We start from the raw sequence: 21,808 nt of genomic DNA on the forward strand, positions 1-21,808 counted from the left end.
GACACACCTCAGGTTAAAGTAGGAGTCACCCTCTCATCTGCTAAAACCCCAAAACGCCACAGTGTGGGTCCACGGCAGCTGTTTGATCAGTGAGCTTTGTGTGTTTTACTGGTACTTTGTCCCCGTCGACCTTTAGTCCAAACACCACTGCTTGTCAGGGGCTCATGTAGATGGATCATACAAACACTTACCTGCAGACTGATGACAACATGTTACACATTACACAGCCCTTTATCCTCTCACGTGTCCAATGAACCCCGGGTCCTTCTGGCCGGAGGACGACGCTCAAGCTGGACACATTTCACTCTAACCCAGCGTCAGAAGACACACAAGCGCAGACGGTGGTACATTACGTGCTGATTGGGACTTAAAATCCTAATTTGACTCTCACTTTGTTATATGAAAATGTAAAGTCTGCCCCCTTGTGGCCTTTTAGTTTGGTGCATGAATCAGACAGCAAATATATACTGCGTGTCTATGTGTATTATATATAATGTGTCCTGTCCAGCAGTTCAACAAGCAGCTTGTATTACGCTGAATGCCGTGTTGTGATGGACAGTTGTTACAAGTGGAGTATATAAGACAATTATATACTCCTCTTGATTAATGGTTTATTACTTTTTATTTAGTTCATCCTAAACATATGTGTAAAGTCACTCAGTTGGTGGACAGGTTGAGTTTGTGTGTGTGTGTGTGTTCTTTTCCATGTTTCTGTGGAATCTCAGGTATGTTTGTAACAAAATGCAACTATTTGTTCTGTAAAATGTTTCAAATCCCAAGATGACATTTAATTTATTGCTTTCTATACAAGGATTGTGCAGCAGAACATGTGGTTATAAACTAAATGTTTAATTTGTATCAAAATAAACAGCTACAGTATTTTACAATGTTTCATATGAAATGAATGTGAAACTTGTGTGACTAACTGAGGGCAGGCAGGTGATAAAAAGAAAGGACCCGAGTGATGAACATGTGTTATTTTGTTTCCACTGCTTATGCACAAAAAACACCATTGAACATGTGGTTGACGTTTTTCTGACACCTGACATGAAAAGGAAACCAGCTGCTTCACAATCAACCGAAAGGATGAAGCCAGAACAGATGCAGCTTCAGGGTCTGACTGAACTCAGCCCTGCGGCTTTTTGAGATTTGAGGCTTCTTGTTTTCCTGTAGATTTTGGGATTTGTTGCAGATTTTTGATGATTGTTTCATAACAATGTTTTCTATCTTGATGTCTCGCTGGGATGTGTTTGCTTGAAGTTGCTGGAATTCATCATTTCCAGCATTTCAAAGCTTCATGCACTGATGTCTCTTCACATTTGGTGGAATCCTGTGATGTTTTTGACAGAGGTGTCACTCCGGCCTCTGAGCATCAAGCTCTGCTCCACCTCCAGTGACGCTCTGCTTCCTCTGAAGGCGTCATTTAGCTGCTGAGGTGTGTGACAGACCGAACCACGGCTGAGCTGCTCTTCCTCTCATCAAAGGCTCTGGTTCTCTTTCATTCTGTTCGTTTTAACGATGATGCTAAAGGCTCTGGTCTCTGTCCGGTCTCTCATCATTCTGGCTGCTTTTGCTGCAGGTGAGTCCTACCATGCACCATGCAAACACGGCCTAACTATAACTCAGCCATTACATTACATGAAGGAGACTTTTCAAAAGCGAGGAGGTTCAGCTCCCAGGTTTTATCTGGTGCTTTCGTTCCCATAATGACACAAGTTGTAGGTAATGCAACTCTTCAAGCACTCTGGCTAACAGGCTCCACCGTCCCAGTGTGTGGCGATCAGAGGCATTTGTTAGCATCTAGCTGAAATGAAAGCTTCGTGCACGGTGTGAGAGAAATGACTGTTCTGGTTTCCTCTCCCACTCGCTGGTCGAAGCTTGAGCGGTCTTCGGTGGTCCCACGCGTTCCACACATCGCGCTCTCTGTGGTTAAAGTGCACAGATGAGACATGTGCAGTCAGAAAGAAGGCCACACGTCACTGGTGCTGATCTGGTCTCCTTCCTCCACTGTTCCTGGATCAGCTGTGGCCTCCTCTGACCGCTTCCTTCCTCCACCAGGTTTCCAGCTCCAGACAGACCCCAGATCTGCTGCAGAGCTGCGCCACCGACCGGTCCTGCAGCCCACTGAGGCTGCTCCTCAAGCAGGTAGACACTGACCCAAGATCAGATTTAGGACAAAGATCACATCGTCCAGCTGTTACACAGGTTTACTGTGTCTGTGTTTAAATGCAGCACCTTAAAGAGAACTGAGAGTTCATCAATAGGCTGATTGTGATCACATCAATCATTACAAAGTAATTGATGAGACGTGTCATTTGTGCAGGAACCTACACGGTGAAAAGCTCTGAGGGGAAACTCTGCATCAAAGCCACCATGGGAGCGGAATACATCATCACTGAGAAGCAGGTAGTCGTTATAAATGAGTCACATCCAAGGAGCCTCTGAGTCGCTGTTCAGCCTCTGATCTGTGTCGCTGTGTGGCCTCAGAGGAGCTGGTATTTCAACCTGGACCCCTCCAGGGTCACGGCCACCGGTCACTGTGACGACAGAGCTGCTCTTCTCTCCCTGACGCTGCCAGATGATGGTGCCGGTCTGCAGCTCAGCTTCAGGAAGGTGCCGCACAGTCCTGGCTGATAGCACATTTACAACCTGCACACACACATTTGTGAATCCGGCCCTTCTGTTTCTTTCCTTTTGCAGGAAACCAGCTGTTTCTACGTCACCAAGCTCACAGCTCACCTGTCTCCTCTGCCTGTTTGCCAGACGTGTCCCAGTACGTCCACACCAAGAAGCAGCCAACATGGCCCTTGTCCATTTGGAAGAATGACCAGCAAACTGTGTCCCATGTTTCCTCCCTCGCAGATCAGACGTACTCGGGTTTGCTGGATCATCAGAGGTTGTTCACGACAAAGAAAGGTCAGAGCTTCACCTGCCAATCGGAGAACGAGCTTTCGCTGTCGCCTCAGCTGAAGGTCAAGCTCGTTCCTCTGCAGATGCAGGCGTTTTCTCTGCCTGATGGACAGTTTGGAAAAGGTGAGTGACGACTGTACATATGGATTTACATCCAACCACAGATTCTCATCTCTACAGTGGTCATATTTGCCTTTTACCATTTAAGACAGTTTCACTGTATTCTTTCTTGTTGTGTTGCAGAGTTTGAGTGCTGGGCCGACTTTAACAAACAAGTCATCCCTGTCATCGTTGGGGCCACAGTGATGGGTCTCGCCCTCATCGCTGTGCTGACATTCCTGTTCATTAGGGACCGCCACAGATCAGGATACGACAGGATCTGAGCTGGTTCTCAGCTAGTGCTTATTGAGGATTTGGTTCATCATATAAATATATTCAAAATTCCTTTTGTATCTGTGACACAGTGGAGGTTTTGTAAATTTCATTCATCTTATTTTCTGCTGTTTATTTGATCAGCTCTAATTTATTGCATGTTTAGCATTTATTTAAAAGTCATGGTTCACACACTCACATAGACACATAAGTTGTTCATATCATTCATCCTTAATTACATCTAAATCCGATCTCAAGTATGTTGTCACTGGCAATCATCTATTTTACACACATGCATTGGTTTGTAATATGCAATTACACAAAATAACTTGACCTGATTTTATTATATTATTCGTTATCATCAGATTATAATAAAGACCATGAAACACATTTTTGTGTTCATGTGATGTTCTCTACTCATCCACTTGTGATAGATGCCGCCCGCCCCCTGCTGGTTGGAGCTGGTCACTGCAGCCTCCTCCCCGCCTCCCTGTTTAATTTTCCGATTGGCTGTCGAAACTACGAGTCCTTGGAAAGGTCATAAACAGTAATATTAATAATGCAATTTTTTACAAGATTGTAAAGTTTATCTTAGTTAAAAGGTTCAAACATGTTCACGTCCCCATTGATTCGTCTTTGACAAAGGTTAAATCAGTTCGTCGCTGTTGTTTGAACGGAGCGTATATCAACTGATTAGATAATTATCGCTTCGCATTCTCTCCTCCAGCCTGAGACGCTTAGCTAGCTAGCAGCTAGTGTTAGCGTTAGCCGTAGCAGCTGGTAGCAATGGCTGCAGTCATTCTGAGTTTTCCAACCCTGCACGGACTGAGGATATTTACACAGTGAGTACATGAACACTTGTGCTGTGTGCTGACCTGAAGGCCGCCACGCGCCGCCAGCACACGTTAGCTAGCTTACAGCGCTCTGCTTTGACTTTAGCTCGCCACATTAACGTGTGTAGCTAAAGCTGCAGCTTAACTTACAGGTCATCACGATTCCTGACCTGAGAAAACTCACTGCTGAATATCAACACGTTGACAAAATGGGTTTCAGTTCGCGAGCCACTGAATCAATAAAGCTGAGCTGAAGTTAAACGTACGCAGCGGACTCTTAACCTACTGTTGTACCTGTAGGACCAGAGTGTGACATTTACGTATTCTGGGGTCAGTGGTGATGTGATGTGCATCTGAAAATTAAACTCTAAATGTCACTGAAGTGGCTGTTGTTGTTGTTTCTTCTCCTTTTGAGAAAATTATCATGGACCAAAAGGGGCGTGAGACTTGCTTCAGGAGGTGAGTGAAGGGAAGGCTTCAGTCATCAGTTGTGTTGTCTGTCTCTATTCTGGTCCTTTTAGACTCCGAGGCACATGCTTTTTGGCCTTTTTTTGGATTTCTTAGGGGTTGCAAGGATCGAGAAGGTGCTGATTGCCAATCGAGGGGAGATTGCTTGTCGTGTGATGCGCACGGCAAAGAAGATGGGCATCCGCTCTGTGGCTGTGTACAGCGACGCAGACAGACACTCCATGCACGCCGCCATGGTGAGGAGGAACGCTGCCTGCCACAGCGCTGCGTCTGCATCAGCCTGAAATGGGTTTTTATTGTTTAATTGTAGGCGGATGAAGCCTACCACATTGGCCCTGCGCCCTCACAGCAAAGTTACCTCTCTATGGAGAAGGTTCTCAAAGTGGCCAAGACGTCTGGGTCACACGTGAGTAGTTAATGTATTGCCTCTCAACTGTTGTTCATGTTACACTTTTCCTATTGATGACCAACCTTCTTGTGTGTGCAGGCGGTTCACCCAGGTTACGGGTTTCTGTCAGAAAACACAGAGTTTGCTGAGGCATGTAAGCAGGAAGGCATCATCTTCATTGGGCCGCCTTCCTCTGCCATTCGAGACATGGGCATCAAGAGGTGACGCATCTCAGTAACAAATGAAACATGAAAACTTTATTGTATCAGGTAACTGATTTGTACTCTTTATTTTCTCAGCACATCAAAACATATAATGTCAGCTGCCGGGGTGCCAATCATCGGCGGTTACCACGGAGACGAGCAGTCAAATGAACGACTGCAAGCAGAGGCCGCTCGCATTGGCTATCCTGTGATGATCAAGGCAGTTCGTGGAGGTGGAGGAAAGGTGAGATGGTGTAAAAAAGGCAAATTAACACTGAGAAAGTGTCTTCTGGGAGCCAAGTAACTTTGAGTGTGTTGTAGGGGATGCGCATCTCACGGTCAGAGTCAGACTTCCTGGAACAGTTGGAGTCAGCGAGGAGAGAAGCCAGAAAATCCTTCAATGATGATGTCATGCTGGTTGAGAAGTTTGTAGAAGACCCCAGGTAATGTTCATGCACTCACTCACCAATGCAGACATATCTAAAATCACTATGTATGTGAAATATATAGATGATGTGTGCTGACTCTGACTCTGACTATGTCTATCTGTCTGTCAACTGCAGACATGTGGAGGTGCAGGTGTTTGGGGACATGCATGGTAATGCTGTTTATTTGTTTGAGAGAGACTGCAGTGTCCAAAGGAGACATCAGAAGATCATAGAGGAAGCACCAGGGGTAAGCACCAGTACAGATCCAGCTAATGGAACACTACAATAAGATGTGTAGAACATCTGGATGCGACACCTGGGTTTATTTTTACCATTGAACCTCTGTCACTTATTTGTTTTCTTTCAGCCTGGTATTAGTCCTGAGGTTCGAAGGAAACTTGGAGAAGCTGCAGTTAGAGCAGCCAAGGCTGTAAACTACGTAGGGGCAGGTGAGACACGCAGACACAGAGTTTTTCACAGCCACAGTAACTGTTTTCATCACACAGCGTTGGTGTGCAGGTACGGTGGAGTTCATAATGGATGCTCAGCATAACTTTTACTTCATGGAGATGAACACCAGGCTGCAGGTGGAGCACCCTGTCTCTGAGATGATCACTGGAACTGACCTGGTGGAGTGGCAGCTCAGGGTGAGACAGGAGGGAGGGGGAAGAAACCGCTGCTTTGGAACGGTATCCTCCAACCAGTGGAAGTTTCAGGGACAGAAACTGACGGCGCTTTATTTCGTTCTCCTCCAGGTGGCAGCAGGTGAGCGGCTGCCTCTCCTCCAAGATGACATCATCCTAAAGGGGCACTCTTTTGAAGCTCGTATCTATGCCGAGGACCCAAACCATGACTTCCTTCCAGGGGCGGGACCATTGCTGCATCTCTCCACCCCTGCACCAGACCAGCACACCCGCATAGAGACTGGAGTCAGGGAAGGTAGAGCCTCCAGAGTCCCATCAGATGCTCTGATTATGTTTACAAGGGCAGTTTATCAGGCCTCGCATAACGGCAATAATGCAGTGTTCTAAAGGATTAAGGCTCTTACTGTATTACACATCAGCTGCAGTAGAATCATTGCTCACAAAAACATGAAACTGAGAAAGAGATGTAAAAGAATCAAGTGTGAGAAGCAGACCACAAAATAACTTCATGTATTATTTTTATTGTTTGTTTTCAGGGGACGAAGTGTCTGCTCACTATGATCCAATGATTGCTAAGCTTGTGGTTTGGGGAGAGGACCGATCAGCTGCCTTGAAGAAACTGCGGTACTGCTTACGACAGTACAATGTAAGGCGCACTCCCATGATGCTTTGCAGCTCATTAACGATAACTCTGTATGCATTCGAATCTATTAACATTTGCTGCTCTTTTGTGTTTCTGTCCTTAGATCGTCGGACTCAACACTAACATAGACTTTCTGCTCAGCCTTTCGGGTCACCCAGAGTTTGAGGCTGGAAATGTGAGCACCAGCTTCATTCCTCAGCATTATGCTGATCTCTTCCCCACTCCAAGAGCTCCTTCTGGGGAAACCATCTGTCAGGCGGCCCTGGGTCTGCTCTTGCAGGAGAGGAAGCATACGCAGGAGTTCACACAGCGCTCCACTGGTACGAGGAGGATCTTTTGTGTGGGCTTCACACCGGTTCTTCAGCTGAGTGACGTAACTCTGTCTGTGTTTAATGTTTTAGACCCTTTCTCCCCATTTGGCTCCAGCAGCGCCTGGAGAAACAACACACAGTTTAACCGAAACATGGCACTACAGCTGGGAGACAAGAGTAAGTTGAGCCAGCTCGTGAGTGTTTTACGCCCCCTAGTGTACAGGATAGGATTTGCAATGTCTAACAAATCTAGTTCAGTGTTGCTGATCTAGAATTTGAGTATTTGCTTATCTTCGTTACATATTTTCTGCATAACTCTTTCTAATGAGATTCTAAATCAGAACGTGAAAATACTTCTGGTGTTTTATAAAAGCAGCTAGTTTTGACCTGTTAAAGGAGAGTTTGGTGATTATATTCTCACCAGAGTTCATCACTAGACCTTTGTTAATTAGTGTTACATTAGAGCTGTGTGTGTGGTGGTAATAAGCAAAAGTTCTGTAGAGGATCTGACTCAACACTTGAATAATTGGAGAGGCTAAAATAGGTTCAGCGGCTCCGACATGTATGATCATGTTCAGCTACAGACCTTGTGTTGAGGCCAAAGTGACTCTCGGACCTTCTCTGAAACTTTTCTTTTTGTTTTGTCTCTAGAAGTCAATGTTGTCGTCACCTACAACAAAGATGGCAGCTACAGTATGCAGGTGAGTACTGAAGAGGGATTTCACTGCTGAGGACAAGGACCTAAAACATCCATCCAACGATGCGCTGTGATTTCAGATTGGTGCGGACGTGTACCACGTGACTGGGGAGGTGGAGGTGGAAGGCGGAGCTTCGTTCCTCCACTGTTCCGTCAATGGAGCTAGGTCTCGTCCCAAACTGGTGATTCTGGAGAACACAGTGCATCTGTTCTCTGTGGTATGTTCCTGGCATCTGTTGACAGTGGAGCACGAGCTAAACGGCCTGAACATGTTTGGAGTCACTACATTTCAACTGATGCAGTTACGCTGCACATGTTCATCATGTTTATTAGTAGCAGCAGGAAACAGAAGCTCTCTGAAAACCCGCTTGTTCTGTTTGAGTCCAGTGAGCTTCAGTCCAGTTTACAGTTGATTTAATGCTTTGATCCAAATGAGCAGTTGTGTGAAAGCTGCTAATTAATGCCGTTAATTACACTTCACCTGTCAAGGGAAATTAAAGCCTTCTCATATCCTCTTTACTTCACTTGTCATTAAACACATCTTTGCTACAGGAGGGAAGCTCACAGGTGTCTGTTCCTGTACCAAAATATCTGGCTGGTGTGAGCTCGTCTGGGGCTCAGGGTGGAGCTGTGGCCCCCATGACTGGAACCATAGAGAAGGTGTGTTTGGTGGAACTTATCCCACCCAAAATATTTTAAATTAAAATAAATGTCAATCATACATGGACCTACCAGGAAAAATCACCAGGTGAACAAAGTGGAGTTCCCACCTGACAGCTGGATAAATGCGCTGCTGTCTTGTGTTCAGGTGCTGGTGAAGGCAGGAGATAAAGTGACTGTTGGAGACCCACTGATGATCATGATTGCCATGAAGATGGAGGTAGGGGCCTCTCACTCACCATCCCTCCTGTGGAGTCATGCATCCACGCACCGTCGGCCGCCAACGAAGGTCTAATGAAGTCATTTGTCCTTGTGTGTGCAGCACGTAATCCGGGCGCCCAAGTCAGGCGTGATCAAGAGGGTGTTCTTCAGCGAGGGCTCTCAGGCCAGTCGACACGCTCCTCTGGTGGAAATGGAGGAGGCGGTGGAGGACAATGGGGCTGGTGGCAGCCAGTAAATGCTCACCAGAAAATGACAACAAACGCATCAGACGGGTCTGATGGCTGAAGGGTGAGTCCATTTGAATGGACTTGAACGCCCAGCAGTAGATCCATGTTTCTTTAAATACAAGTCAGCACTTAAACCACGAGTTTCAGGTCACTCTGAAATGGACTAGGCCCAAACTATCAACCTGAGAACTCAAATACTCCAAAAAGTCATAGTGTCAATAAACAAGTCAATAAACTTCATAATAATAAATATTTGAACTTTGAGGCTACATGACTTTTACTGAACAGTGATGATGAGAGAACAGTTGGATCCTTGTGATGTGTGGGGTTTGTATCAATCCATTTTGTGACCTGGTTTAACTCCTGTCTATTCAATAATCAGCATTTCAGTCACTGAGAGCTTTAAACAAACACGTGGTTTGTTGCTCTTGTTGCTCACTAACTGTGTGCATTGAGGCCTTGTGGACTAAAACTGATCAATGTCTGTTTATTCTGAATTATTTTTTAGCTGTACAATTTTTAAAAAGATGATAAACTGATCAGATACTGTAATAAAGTAAAACAAAGTACACACCACTTCCTGACATGTCATACTTGATGCCCAAGTGCTTGAAGGTGTCAGGCTTTATTGTTTAGGGCGTGATCGAGGCCTCCTCCAAATTCACCTCGCGTCCTATCAAATAAAGGCCTGATCTGTCAGGATAATTCCAAACACCACGTGCCTCCGGCACTTTAATTGTCTGCTCCCTCAGTGGATGGGGCAAATGAGACAAATTCCACTACCATCTACTTGTACATGTGTAATGACAAATGTTAATACTATTCTACTGTAGTATGTATAAATAAAGTGTAATACCAGAGTCCTAATTGTTGAGCAGCTGAGTCTGGGTCATGTGAACACCACAGACCTGCAGAAACACAATCCAAACACCGGGTTCTGGAAAAATGTATTTATTTAGTAAATAGAACTGCATCTTCATAAACATCAGCTGTCAGACAGATTTACAGACACGAGGAGGAGGGAGGACGCACAGACACGGCGACACATATCAGTCAACACCAGAGTGATGATGGTGTTTATTAATCATCTGGTGCAGCCTGATTTACTGATACGAGGAGGGAGGAAAAACAGCCTCGGCAGCGACATGAGCTGTCGCTTCGCTGATGCCGAGTCACACAGCTCAGTTGACGTTTTCATTTAGATTCCTGTTTGAGCTCATTTCCTCAGTGATTCTGCAGATCGTGGTCGACCTTCGGTTCTTGTTGAATTTTCCTTTGAATGGTTTATCATAATAGGTGTTTTAGCTGAAACGTCTTTGTTCTGGCCCCAGGATGATATTTGCATTTACAAAAACAAACAACCCCTGATGCCTCATGTTAATTTATGGTATGACTAAAAATTCCAGGAGCAGAAATATGCAGTAACCACATGTAGAAGAACCCTGAACAGCTCTTTTAATAATGGTGCTTCTGAAGGATGACCCAGTGATCGTCTGGAGTCGAGGTGATAAAACACTAAATCATCATTTTATGAATTATGTGGCTGCGTAACCTCCGGCTCCTAGAAATACCCCAGAGGCCTCACATCCAAACCCACAGCTCCTCTCTTAATTAAGCTCAGATGACATCATCGCTGCCATGCTCTAAGGAATCGGGCCCAGGTTATAAACCACAGCGGATCTTAAAACATATTGTACAGACAGAAAATCTGTATCTGGATTCAGGACCTAACTGACTCTAAACAGGGACCGTGTCCTGTGGTTACACCTTCATAGCCAACACAAGGGGGCATCAGAATAGCAGCATCACTGCAGGTGCCTCTGCAGCTCAGTTGATCTACATCTACTTCAGTAAAGTGCTTTTGACCAACACAACGGCTTCAAATGCTCAGAGAATCCATGTACTGATCACAGGTCTATGACATCATCTGGCTAAAAGGACTGAAGGTGTGATGATATTCTCTCCATCCCTCATACATGCACCTGTGTTCTTCTAGCGGTTGTGGAGGAACCAACTGATTTAGGATCATGTAAAAAAACAAATGGAGATAAAAAAAAAAAAGTTGAAATAATAAATAGCTTTACATTGTTGGTTGAAAACAAGAGGAAAATTAACATCAAGAATATTCCACGAACTGAAAGACAATAATGAAAGAGCGATTGTGAACTGAAAACGCCTTCAACAGTAATATGAAAGAGCGGCCAACACAAACATCCCGTCCCGTTTGCGCCGTGAGCTGAGGATGTTAAGATTAAAACGCTTGTCTGGACAGAACTGTAGGCTTCGAAAATGGATTCAGCTAAAATACGAACTGACTGAGAAGCAAACTAATATTCAGATGTTGCAGGCAACATGGTCACTGATCATACAGGAGTTTATCTGCACATCCATCAACCGCCCCCCCCCCCACACACACACACACTGCATCAATGCAAAAACAAAAATGTAACAATGCTCAACAATGATGCATCGAGTTATGGAGGCAGATGATCTGAAACAAAAAACTAAATGATGTTTAAGATATGTGATTTGTGCAAACAACTTGCTTTTCCTTTTATGTGTGAAGCTAAATTATATTCATCTGATAAATCGCTCTGAAGATTGAAACATTCTGGCGTCTGGGTCTTGATGCATCAGAAGTGATTTGGAAAAGCATTCCATCATTAGAGCCATTTCTGTCTCGCTGAAGTCAGAATGGTATCATTATGTGATCAGATACCTTCTACCTAAAAAAAAACCTGAATGTCCATTTTGAAGCTTTAAGCTCCTTTATTACTTTAGAACTATTATTTAATGCGGAGATGCCTTCGCTCACTGGACTGAACAAGAGCAGCCGTTCAAAGGAGACAAGAACAATACAACAATAGGCTCACATCTATTTTAGTTCTATCTGCAGTACCTTTATTATAATCTTTCAATAATATGACCTCTTGAAATTGTATGGCTTTTCAAACAGACCTCATCCGGTCAGTTTCTGAGCAACACACCAGGGAGACAGAGGCCTGAGCAGTCAGACAAGAAAGCAGCACGAACAATAAAAGTCTTCTTAGCAATATAAGCTTCTGTAAAATCAGGCACAAAAATAAACACTTTCTTTTCAACTCCTGGGTCCTTTGGTCTTTGGTACCACAAGTGAAATATAGAAGCTCAAAGGAGTGAAGTAAGCGAGGAGGTGTCATTTGCAGACCTGCCGAAGTAGCGAGGCTCTGGATGCTACAAGACGGAGGGTGTTCTAGGTTTTCAGTCTAAATGAGACATGAAGGCGCCGCAGCAGAAAGCGAGGCTCAGAGAGACACAGATGGAAAGTTGATGGAATGTGATGGTCTGTAGCTTTGAGATGCGCTGCTAATGTGGTCTGAGTCTGCAATGGCCTCGTCCTGGTTCTTCATAATGATCCAGGTTTGTGGTTTTGGAAAACCACCTTAATGTGCAGTGAGCGGAGCCTGTTTGTCCAAGGCAGCTGGATCCGGCTGCAACGCTTTGACAGGACTGTTGGCTGAAAGGAGCAAAACCCCAGACTGACAACAACCCATTCTTCATTTAGCCTTAAGATGTTACAATGTAAAATGTCTGAGGCAGCAAAATGTAACATTTTAAACTGACAGACTCTAAATACGTCTTTAGGCGTTTTTAGAGGAATCGCAGATTCTGTAAAGGCAGCAGACATTTCTTTTCTATCTACAGGAGTAGCTGCACAGATGTCTGCTTCATGCTATGCTGACTTGAAGCACACTTCATTTTCATCTTCCGCCTGACGTCTTCGCTCCGGCTTTTCCTATGAGACTAAATTGACGCTGGGACTCTGATGAAGGACAGAGGCCCCCTGCACCGAGCTCAGGCCTTTGGTTTGAAACAATACAACAGCTTCTGTGCGAGTCTGCTTTGCATCCAGCTGCATTGGGTTTAAATGGAAGCAGGGTGAGGGTGGTGGTGGTGGTGGTAGGGGGTGATAATGAGTGATAGCGATGGGAGCTCTCCTCCAGCTCTGAGTTACAGTCAATAGCCCTGGAGTCAGCAGTGGGAGGCCTCAATGGGTGACAGCGTCAGGATACTGCGATCATTGGAGTAGAAGTTCTCCGTGTCGCTCCAAGACCTGAAAACAGGCAGTGACTGAGGGTTAGGAGACAGAGAGAGAGAGTGTGTGTGTGTGTGTGTGTGTGTGTATTCATCACACTGTTGTCCAGAGCTTTGTAATCTTATAAGAGGCTGGAAGCAGAAGAGTGAAGGATGGAGCGCTAATAATGGCTGAGATGGTGATGGTGACGAGTACGAAAAGTCTCTCCTCATTAACTCCCACTTATCAAACTCCATTAAGGTCAGAGAGCCTTAAAAGTTTAATTAGATGAAATATCATTTAATTCATTGCTGTGTCCAACAGGACCCCAGAATTATTTCCCAAAGTCCAAACAGTTTTGGTTTCATCACATGTTGTACTTGTTTAACTTGCCTGTTTGCCTTTAGTCTGAGGACACAGGGCTCAGTGGGGAGTGACACATAAATTAGCATGTGATGACAGCGGTGGCTTGAAAAGCACCCACGCACTCCCCATGTGGCAGGATGAGCACTGACCGCTACCGTGGAAACAACAAATGACTAAGATCACGCTTTTACCCCTTTTGTCTCACGTTTTATCATTTGTTGAGTTTACAAATAAAAAATAAAAACAGTTGAAAAGATTTTATATTAATCTGTGCAGATACTCAATACCAACTCCATGCGATGTAATAAATATAAACAGTAAACACAAACTTCTGGTCCTTGCAATAACCCCCAAGGCGTTCACAGACACTTAAGCTCCATCCAGTTAATTAAATTAAATTTATCCTATTAAAAGTAGTTTGTACTGTAGTGTAATTTCTACAAGTGGAGTCGAGGTGAGACTTTTGATTCTCAGATTACAGATGATAATTAACCATAAAGATAAATAAATGTAATGAGCATAAACATAAACATTCTTGCTTCAGCTCTAGAAACAGCCAGGATTCAAATGTGATGACGTTTAACTGTGCAGGGCCTTAATTTAACTACTATATAAATAAGTATGTGGGTGTACAACCCTCCAAACATAAAACATATACGACTAAGACATATTTATATGTAGAAACATGACAAAGCCCTTGTTCTAATCTTAGGAAGCTGGACCTCCTTTAAAAATACAAAAACAGTACACGTCATCTCGGTGTTACCTCCATGAACAGATTAGAACAGGAAACAAGTCACAGCTAAAGGTCACAATGAACCAACTCATGTCACAGCACCAGCAGGAAGACTGTGTTTCACATCCTGAGCTCAGCTTCACACTTTCTCACATGGCTGCACTTTGTTCTGTAGTAGACGAGCGTATTGTGTTCTAGCTACAGACCTGCTCATTTCTCATTCCTGCTCCTCTTCATCCATGTTTTAGATTTTCAGCTGCTCGGCTCTGAGTGACTCTGACCTTTAATCGTTTAATCTGCTCCCATAAAGAAAAGCGATTTAAGACCTGGTGAACAGCAGAACAGGACCTGGGGCCACAGACAGGCTGATGACTGGAGGCACCCTCACGTGCTCCATCAACAGTAGAATTAAGCTTCTGGGACACAGTGCAATACTTAACCCCAGAAAAGACGTAACAGGCAGATTCGGACAGGACACGGCACATGGGGGACGTGAGCAGGACATGAATAACTAATCTGCAAGGTTAAACCACATTATGCAGATTTCAGACACAGGGATGAGCACACAGAGCAGACAAATGCAATCGTGGCATATGTGAGGGGGCACAGTTCTATACAGGTTTACCCCAAAGGCAGCAGCCCCCATGCAACAAGACAGCGTTTGGGCATTCTTGTTCTGTAGCCTGGCCAAGACAAGTGGAGTTAGTCACTCAAACCCCACCTGCCTGCGGTGCCCCGGGTTAGAAAACAAGCTTGCCCTGAAATGGGGCCTCTTCATAGAAGCACTTATAAGGTTTCAGTATACAGTAGAAAAAGACTGACAGATACAGGAAGTAGCAAAAATAAAACACAAGTAATTATATTCCCAGCAGCGTTTCCGGTCCAGGGTGTGGTCCCTTTATTCTACATGAAGACGAGCGAAGGAGCAATTGTGTCAAACTCGAATTGTGATGCATTAACTTATCGTTAGTTTATTTATTTCAAGGTCTGGAAACAGAATCTTCACGTTTCTTCTGCTCAGTTTTTCTGGGAAAGGCCAATAACAACCTGTTTATTTCCAAGGGCTGAGGGAGATGTTGTGGACTAATGAAGATTGAGCTGCTGGGGTTTGATTTGTTTACCGTGACAACAGCCGTGACTCTCGACATCCACCCATGATTCAGCGACGGCCGCCATTCGATGCTGCGACAGCAGGCCAGTTTAAGCAGCCACTTACAAGTTGGGCTTCCAATAAATATGTGATAAATACTGTGTTATACAAGTTGTAAATATGCTTGTTAACTGTTGCTTCCAGTCATTGAAGACATTATATGCGACTGGGTGGAGGTCTATCATCTTTCAGCTATGGCAGTATCCTAGCATTAAGGCCAAATGTGGGCTGACTCATTAACTCGTTGGTTAATGAGTCAGTTTCATCAAACCAAGGAGGAGCGAAGCAACAGGTAGAGAGCTAAACTACCCGTGAGCGAGAAGCAGGTCGACATGTAGAAGGGACAAAAGCTAAATCTGTGTTTTAGTAGATGATTGTGTCGTTATAGGATATTGAGTTGGCTATAGGAAATCATTTACACTGTTGCACTCATTGTTTTCTACCTATTCTCAAAGAGCACAAATTTGCTGCTGCCTGCTCAGACTGAATAAAACCAGTCGCTCCGTGCCAAGGTCACACAACAAATCAATCTCCCCGACAGGAAGCAATTCATCTAAACCGAATCAAGCATTTAGGGGTAATTTGACCCTCAAGCTATTGGAACATAGTTTTACCGAAATGAAACAGACTTCATGGTGCAGGTAGCAAACTCGTGTTTAAGGTAATAATGTCTATTAGAAATATTAAAATGACGGATCTATTTTCTGCTCGTCAAAGACACGTTTGGAATCAGGTTTGGACGGCGCCGAGTGAAGGTGGTGTTTGTAGCCAACGTCTAAGCTCACATTTACCTGAAGTTCACCCATTACACTGCTGTCGACCTCAGACAAGGTCATGCTACTCGACAGACAGCTAGGGTAACGGAGGGTTGGGAGAAGCAATGCATCATTCATCATCGATCAAGGTCCAGTACAAAACAAAGAACATTTAAAGAAATGGAAAGCTACGTCTTCATTATGGATCTAGACATTACTGTGTCTCAAGCCTTTTTGGGAGGATTGATTAGTCAGCACAATGGGCCGATCACGTCGATTAATCAATGACTTCACAGGGTCACAATGATTCCTGTAACGAGACACTGACTGACAGTGGACTGAGCAGACAAGCAAACCCTGAGCGCTTCCAGTTAGAACCTCTCCTTAAAGCTGCACTAGACAATTTACGAAAAACAATTATGTTGCACTGAATCTATACTTTTACTGAAAGCTGTCAGTGCAGTACAGAGACCAGATAGATTTTATTAACTTTACTTCTTGCTGCCATTTAAAGATCCCAAATTGCCAAGTGCAGCTTAAAAGCCAAGTCACATCAACCCCCCATTAGCTTGGCTGCCCAATTACACCACAATCATTGGACGTTCATGTCCAGGAAGAACTGGGCCAAGGAAAAACCCAAAAGAGCCCAAAGAAAAAAGCAACATGTCAACTCAACAGCTGGTGTAGAGTAAACACACTGGCGGCATCTAATCAAGCACAACAATGACTTTTTTTAGACACATCTTTGATTTTAAGGAGAACAGAAGCAAACGACGACAGACAGACAGACAGACAGAACACACAGAACACCAATGGTTAGAAAGAACAAGTGTGTTAGTAGACAGAGCTGCTTCACAGACGGGTCACATACTAGACTGGAATATTGAGACCTCCACTCTACTGGCCTTATTAAGATGCTGGACCTTCCCGATCCTTCCTGGATATGTTGTACAGCACCCACATCTGCATGCAATGTAGATGGCAGGGCCATCACAATCTCTTCTGGTCTCTAGGAATTTGTTTATACAGTGCACCGACTTACTGAGGACGAGCGCAGCTTTCTAGTTAATCACAACGTCCAGGCTTCAGCATGTCAACAAGGACTCTGACGGACACAAAGTCCTAAAAGTGCATTCCAGGACAGCTTGATCCACTAACCGTCAGCCTCTGGCGTCTCCTTTGGCTGCTAAGTCACACCCTACGTCCCATCTGTAGAAACCCAGCTCCCCGAGACTCTGCTCACGCTACCACCAACATTAAAGCCTATAGTCGAGACTGCAGCGATGTGGTGGTGAAGCTTTATTAGACTTTATTCTCATTGTTTGTCGCCGATGTCCTTCCCACCTGTTGTTGCGGCTGGATGCGTGGCAATGACTGGTGGCCTGGCACTGCCCGGTCATTTGCTCCAGGTAGTGGGCCAGGCGGGAACAGCCGCTCTGCCCCTGCTGGTAGCAGCACAGGGACTCCATACAGCTGAGGGTCTGCTCCTGGGGGCTTGATAGAGACTGAAGGAAGAGCAGGAGAGAGGAGGGGAGAGAAAAGATAAAATTAATATCAACACAATACTGTACAAGTTGACTATCACACCCTGACAGGATTGTGAGGGCGAGTGGAGGATGACACACTGCATGCTGCGACAGGAGGAATGATGTAACAGAAGAAAGCATGCGACACATGAATCATGAAGCCAGTAAACAAAAAAAGACAACTCAAACGTGTCAGATAATAAATACAGATAAAAGCATCATCTGCTTTACAGCAGCAGACCATCAACCATCCTACAGACCGTGATCAGATCTCTATATAACCAGCAGCAGAACAGGCATCTGCTCCTTGGTGCAGGATGAACAGGAGACGCACGGATGCAGAGAACCGACAAAGTCACCTCCGGTAGTTTACAGGCGTGTCTTTGACCAAGCACCGCTATAGTTTGACCTGTGGTCCAGTCAGCTGAGCATCAGAATGGGCACGTCTGCCCCCTGGAGACCCCGCTCCAACTAAGATGCTGTAACAAAACTCACACCTTGAATAAATCTGTAAATTGAACCTGCCTTAAACCGTGTACATTAGTAAAAGCTGGTGTTTGTGTTCTTCACTTTAAGCAGCATTATGACATGATGGATTGCTTATAGCGACTCTAGACCCCTCTGCCAGGTTGTCATACGTGTGATGAATCACCCAGCATTCAATCAACATCCCCTAGCGTAAAGTCCGCGTGGTCCAAGGCCAGTTGATCAGACTCATAGGCAGTAATGTGAACCTTGCTCATTTAACTCCTTCCCTAAAAAAAGCATTTTATTAAATTCTCCTACACCTTGCAGTTGGCTGGACATAGTGTAACTCTGTGTCTCCAGGTATCAGAGCCCTTGATTAAGATAAATTAATTTAGCTAATTTTGATTCTACTTTCCGTCCAACACATAATATTCTCAGGTTCCAGTCTGTTTCACATGCAGCACAAAGAAACTGCCTCAACAGGCCACAACTTTATTTTTTGACTAGTCAGATTTTTCAGTGAGCCATTGATGCCCTAATCGACCACGCTGCCTAGAAACCGATGGTATCGGGTGGCTCTGTTGATCTGAGTCAGCACCCAGGAGAGAGGAGAAAGTGAAGAGCACAGAGACAAAGAGGAAACAGTGTGTGGTTACATTCCTGCAGTCGACATCCCGTCCTCACAGCAGGTCGACGTGACTGTACACCGATTTGTGACACTGGGTTTGTAGAGACTAAAATCTTGATTCATCTGGTGTGTCGACTATGTATTTAAACACACAGGAAGGGATTATGATTACTATATAGTCTAGAATCATCAGTATTGTGATAAAGTTTTTCTTGGTTTCTAAGACATCACATTTTATGATGCTTGTATTTGGTCCTACGCTGCCTCATTTTGAATGAGTCACTAGTGTATTACACTGTGCTTTGGCTCATCATGCGGCTGCAGTAAAAACCTGAGACAGTGCTGGAACAAAACCAAACATCCGCATCACAACGCACGCACGCACGCACGCACGCACGCACGCACGCACGGCAAACTGCACATGAATCACTGACGGCATCAGGTTTCTATAGATAATACATGCATGGCATCGATCTTCCTCTAGGAGAACAAACAGGGCTTTTCTTTTGAACAGAGCACAAACACAAGACCACCTAAACCACAGCCAAGATCAGCAAGAGGCTTTGAACTGATTGTTCCAAAACCAAAGTCAACCTAAACCACCAGAAAAAAAGAATAAATCAATCAATCAGCCAAGTCAGTTTAATCCTGGACTAGTGCTCGTTGGCTACGTCGTTATGACTATACAGCGAATAAACACAGTTAGCATTAAGTTACACATTTGTGCTGCCACTGTAAAATAAAAGGCGATCGTTTTACAGCAGTTTGCTTCAATTGGTGGAGCAGAGAACCTAGATAACAGACATAACAACACTTATGGTACATAATATACACGCTTTAACAAACCATAACTGTCTGCTTTACCAGTTCTACAGAAAAATATGAACTCCCAGCTTAATCTTATGAGTAATACTTCTGATGAAAGGGAGAAGTCAGAAGTAAAGGTTTTATCCTTGGAAGACTGGGCACGACTACATAGATGACATCATTCCCTGGCTGAACCTTAAGGGATGCCACATGAGGGTGACTTCACACATTCAGTGACAGTATTTCAGGCAAGATCGTTTTGGTGCCATAACAACAAAAAAATAAAATGAATAAGGCAGAAAAATGACTGCATGAGAACACAAGAAATGACATCAGCTCCCTCTAAACCCTGAACCCAGATCTGATCAGCGGGGGTGAACTGAGATGAGGAAGATGAGGAATTGGGAATCATGGGTGCAGTCACATCTGTGCAGAGAAGGGTGATGCTTGATATGAAAACAAAGGGATAAATGAAGTGCATCATGAGTAGGTGGGAAAGGGTGGGCTCATTTGGATAGGAGAGTAAAGGTCACAGTAGGTGTGACACAGCCATGGGGGATTATGCAGGTAGGGTTAACCAAACAGAAGGGCATATGCAGGTGGACGGAGACTTGCTTGGTCTGCACATGAAGCCTTAATGCTGGGGCTGTGACAGCACGAGGGGCATGATGTATAGTACTACCTAGGGGAGCAAGGGTCTGGACCATGGGCAGCAGGGGGAGGATAAGCAGCTAGCAGGTGCCAATTGTCCTCCCCTGGGCTCCGCTGGGCTTTAACAGGGTCATATTCTGGGCCGACTGAACCCTCACCCTCTTCCATCTGAAGGACACAAGATGCTTACAGTGAGGCCTGTTGGCTGTTAATAGGTCTGACACTGCAACACAACAAAGCCAGACCCCCGAGCTAATCAGTCACAATGCAAAAATACCCATCTCCGCAATTTAGTCTCATATTCAGTCTTTTGAGTAGATTCAATCGACGTTTTAAACAACTATTAAAGAGGGAACTGGAACAGCTAGGAAACAATATGCAAGTACTGGTTATAGCATTATTAAGACTCAATGCGAGACTAAAAGTGTAGCTGGATGATTGTTTCTGCCACTTAATCACTAAGCAGCAGATCAGATAGTAAGTAGTCAGTCACCGATGTCGGTGACGGCTGCGCTGTAGAGAGGCAGCACATGGAGGGATTTCTGACTCCTACAGAGTGGAGTAAGGGTCAGAAGTTCCCTCAGTTCAGACAGCTATAACAAGTGCTCCTATACCAGTTTGCCAAGACCAAAGATCCAATGCTGGTGACCGCTTAAAGCCCTTCACAAGCAACCTCTCCCACAATTCATTACACTTTAAAAAAATTAAAGATAAAATCAATGCACACTTATTCTTATGGTCCTCATTTTAACTAGGACTTTAAAAAGATATATAAATCACTGTTTGAGAAAAGCTCTTTCAGAAACTTTGAGTGGGTTGATGAGGTCACACGAGGAGGGCTTTAATTTCTGACAAAAGCAGAGACAACTGAACACATTAATGAGAATGCAGCTAAGCTCCAAAATAGCTGTTATACCGAGCAACAAATGAGCAGAAATAAGCTGCAGGCATACAAAAGGCGTCCCTGAGGAAACAGTGCAGATAAGAGTGAATCTATTAGCATCCAAACCAATTAACCTGATGCTGCATGGATCCGAGCTAAGGAGTAGCCCTATGGGTTCCTGGGTAATTATCTCCTTCTAATCTAATTAGGAAATAAAAACTAAGAGACATTAGAATTCTTTTAATAAATTGCCTTCTACAGCACAATAACATGGAGACTATAAATTTGAGCCAGACCATCTGTAATTTTATAGATTCAAGAAAGTAATTATTCAAAGTGAAGGAATAGAATTTTCTTTTGCATAACATGTTTTGAGGCGTCCCTGCCCATAACGGTTTTCAGCAGGTCCACAGTTTGCCTCTGCTCCCTCTGTAAATCACTACTGTACAGCTGCACTTCATTATGTAGTTTAGATCAAACTAAAGCACTGTGATGCAACAGACCTGAAATGAGTTGAAAGAAGAACTATTATTTTGTATCCCGAGAGGTTTCTGATTTTCTCCTGGACCCTATAAGTGACATCTGCTTCGATTACTCATCAGTAATCACACAGCTGTGTCATGCTCCGACAGGGCGGCAGCGTGCTGTTGTGCAAGGCAGCCCGGACCGCCCGCAGACTGTCATGCACTATAGTGGCTTTCAGTCTTGCTTTGTGGGTTTGCTGACGCCATGCAGGGGAGACAGGTGGTAGAACCAGTCTGTGTTCACCGAGACCATG

The 21,808-nt window shown here is 44.5% G+C and overlaps 3 protein-coding genes across 8 annotated transcripts in view; 2 read left to right on the forward strand and 1 right to left on the reverse strand.

The window, feature by feature from the left end:
• The first annotated feature begins 12 nt into the window (after positions 1 to 12).
• On the forward strand, positions 13 to 3,672 carry lamp3 (lysosomal associated membrane protein 3). Its single transcript, XM_029146837.3, has 7 exons — positions 13 to 1,579; positions 2,059 to 2,145; positions 2,324 to 2,406; positions 2,488 to 2,613; positions 2,701 to 2,773; positions 2,863 to 3,033; positions 3,154 to 3,672. The coding sequence occupies exons 1-7, from the start codon at positions 1,519 to 1,521 to the stop codon at positions 3,291 to 3,293; spliced, it is 741 nt and encodes a 246-aa protein (XP_029002670.1). The 5' UTR covers positions 13 to 1,518; the 3' UTR covers positions 3,294 to 3,672.
• Positions 3,673 to 3,890: 218 nt separating this feature from the next.
• mccc1 (methylcrotonyl-CoA carboxylase subunit) lies at positions 3,891 to 9,866 on the forward strand. The gene is made up of 19 exons (XM_029146831.3): positions 3,891 to 4,124; positions 4,531 to 4,574; positions 4,680 to 4,819; positions 4,894 to 4,989; positions 5,071 to 5,192; positions 5,271 to 5,418; positions 5,496 to 5,617; positions 5,738 to 5,849; positions 5,970 to 6,051; positions 6,122 to 6,249; positions 6,358 to 6,541; positions 6,783 to 6,892; positions 6,993 to 7,209; positions 7,291 to 7,377; positions 7,852 to 7,901; positions 7,978 to 8,115; positions 8,450 to 8,557; positions 8,706 to 8,777; positions 8,880 to 9,866. The coding sequence occupies exons 1-19, from the start codon at positions 4,069 to 4,071 to the stop codon at positions 9,012 to 9,014; spliced, it is 2,151 nt and encodes a 716-aa protein (XP_029002664.1). The 5' UTR covers positions 3,891 to 4,068; the 3' UTR covers positions 9,015 to 9,866.
• A 75-nt stretch (positions 9,867 to 9,941) lies between these two features.
• atp11b (ATPase phospholipid transporting 11B (putative)) overlaps positions 9,942 to 21,808 on the reverse strand; it is a 32,309-nt gene continuing 20,442 nt past the window's right edge. For 3 of the 6 annotated variants that reach the window (XM_029146824.3, XM_029146826.3, XM_055508506.1), the window contains one exon: positions 9,942 to 17,572. In XM_029146824.3, the coding sequence (XP_029002657.1) occupies positions 17,324 to 17,572 (249 nt within the window). In that variant the 3' untranslated portion in view covers positions 9,942 to 17,323. Of the gene's footprint in view, positions 17,573 to 20,178; positions 20,316 to 21,808 lie in introns of all 6 variants that reach the window. The other 3 variants (XR_003785576.3, XM_029146825.3, XM_029146827.3) reach the window with 2 other exon arrangements.

This window comes from Betta splendens, chromosome 4, assembly GCF_900634795.4.
Source record: "Betta splendens chromosome 4, fBetSpl5.4, whole genome shotgun sequence".
Taxonomy (NCBI): Eukaryota; Metazoa; Chordata; class Actinopteri; order Anabantiformes; family Osphronemidae; genus Betta; species Betta splendens.

What these genes read in the sequence shown, in the direction of transcription:
- lamp3 (XM_029146837.3), top strand. Translation starts at nt 1,519, where the DNA reads ATGATGCTAAAGGCTCTGGTCTCTGTCCGGTCTCTCATCATTCTGGCT. An exon ending in ACATCATCACTGAGAAGCAG is followed by an intron (nt 2,407 to 2,487) that starts GTAGTCGTTATA and finishes GTGTGGCCTCAG; the next exon opens with AGGAGCTGGTATTTCAACCT. An exon ending in TGTTTGCCAGACGTGTCCCA is followed by an intron (nt 2,774 to 2,862) that starts GTACGTCCACAC and finishes CCTCCCTCGCAG; the next exon opens with ATCAGACGTACTCGGGTTTG.
- mccc1 (XM_029146831.3), top strand. Translation starts at nt 4,069, where the DNA reads ATGGCTGCAGTCATTCTGAGTTTTCCAACCCTGCACGGACTGAGGATA. An exon ending in TTCGTGGAGGTGGAGGAAAG is followed by an intron (nt 5,419 to 5,495) that starts GTGAGATGGTGT and finishes AGTGTGTTGTAG; the next exon opens with GGGATGCGCATCTCACGGTC. An exon ending in AAGTTTGTAGAAGACCCCAG is followed by an intron (nt 5,618 to 5,737) that starts GTAATGTTCATG and finishes TGTCAACTGCAG; the next exon opens with ACATGTGGAGGTGCAGGTGT.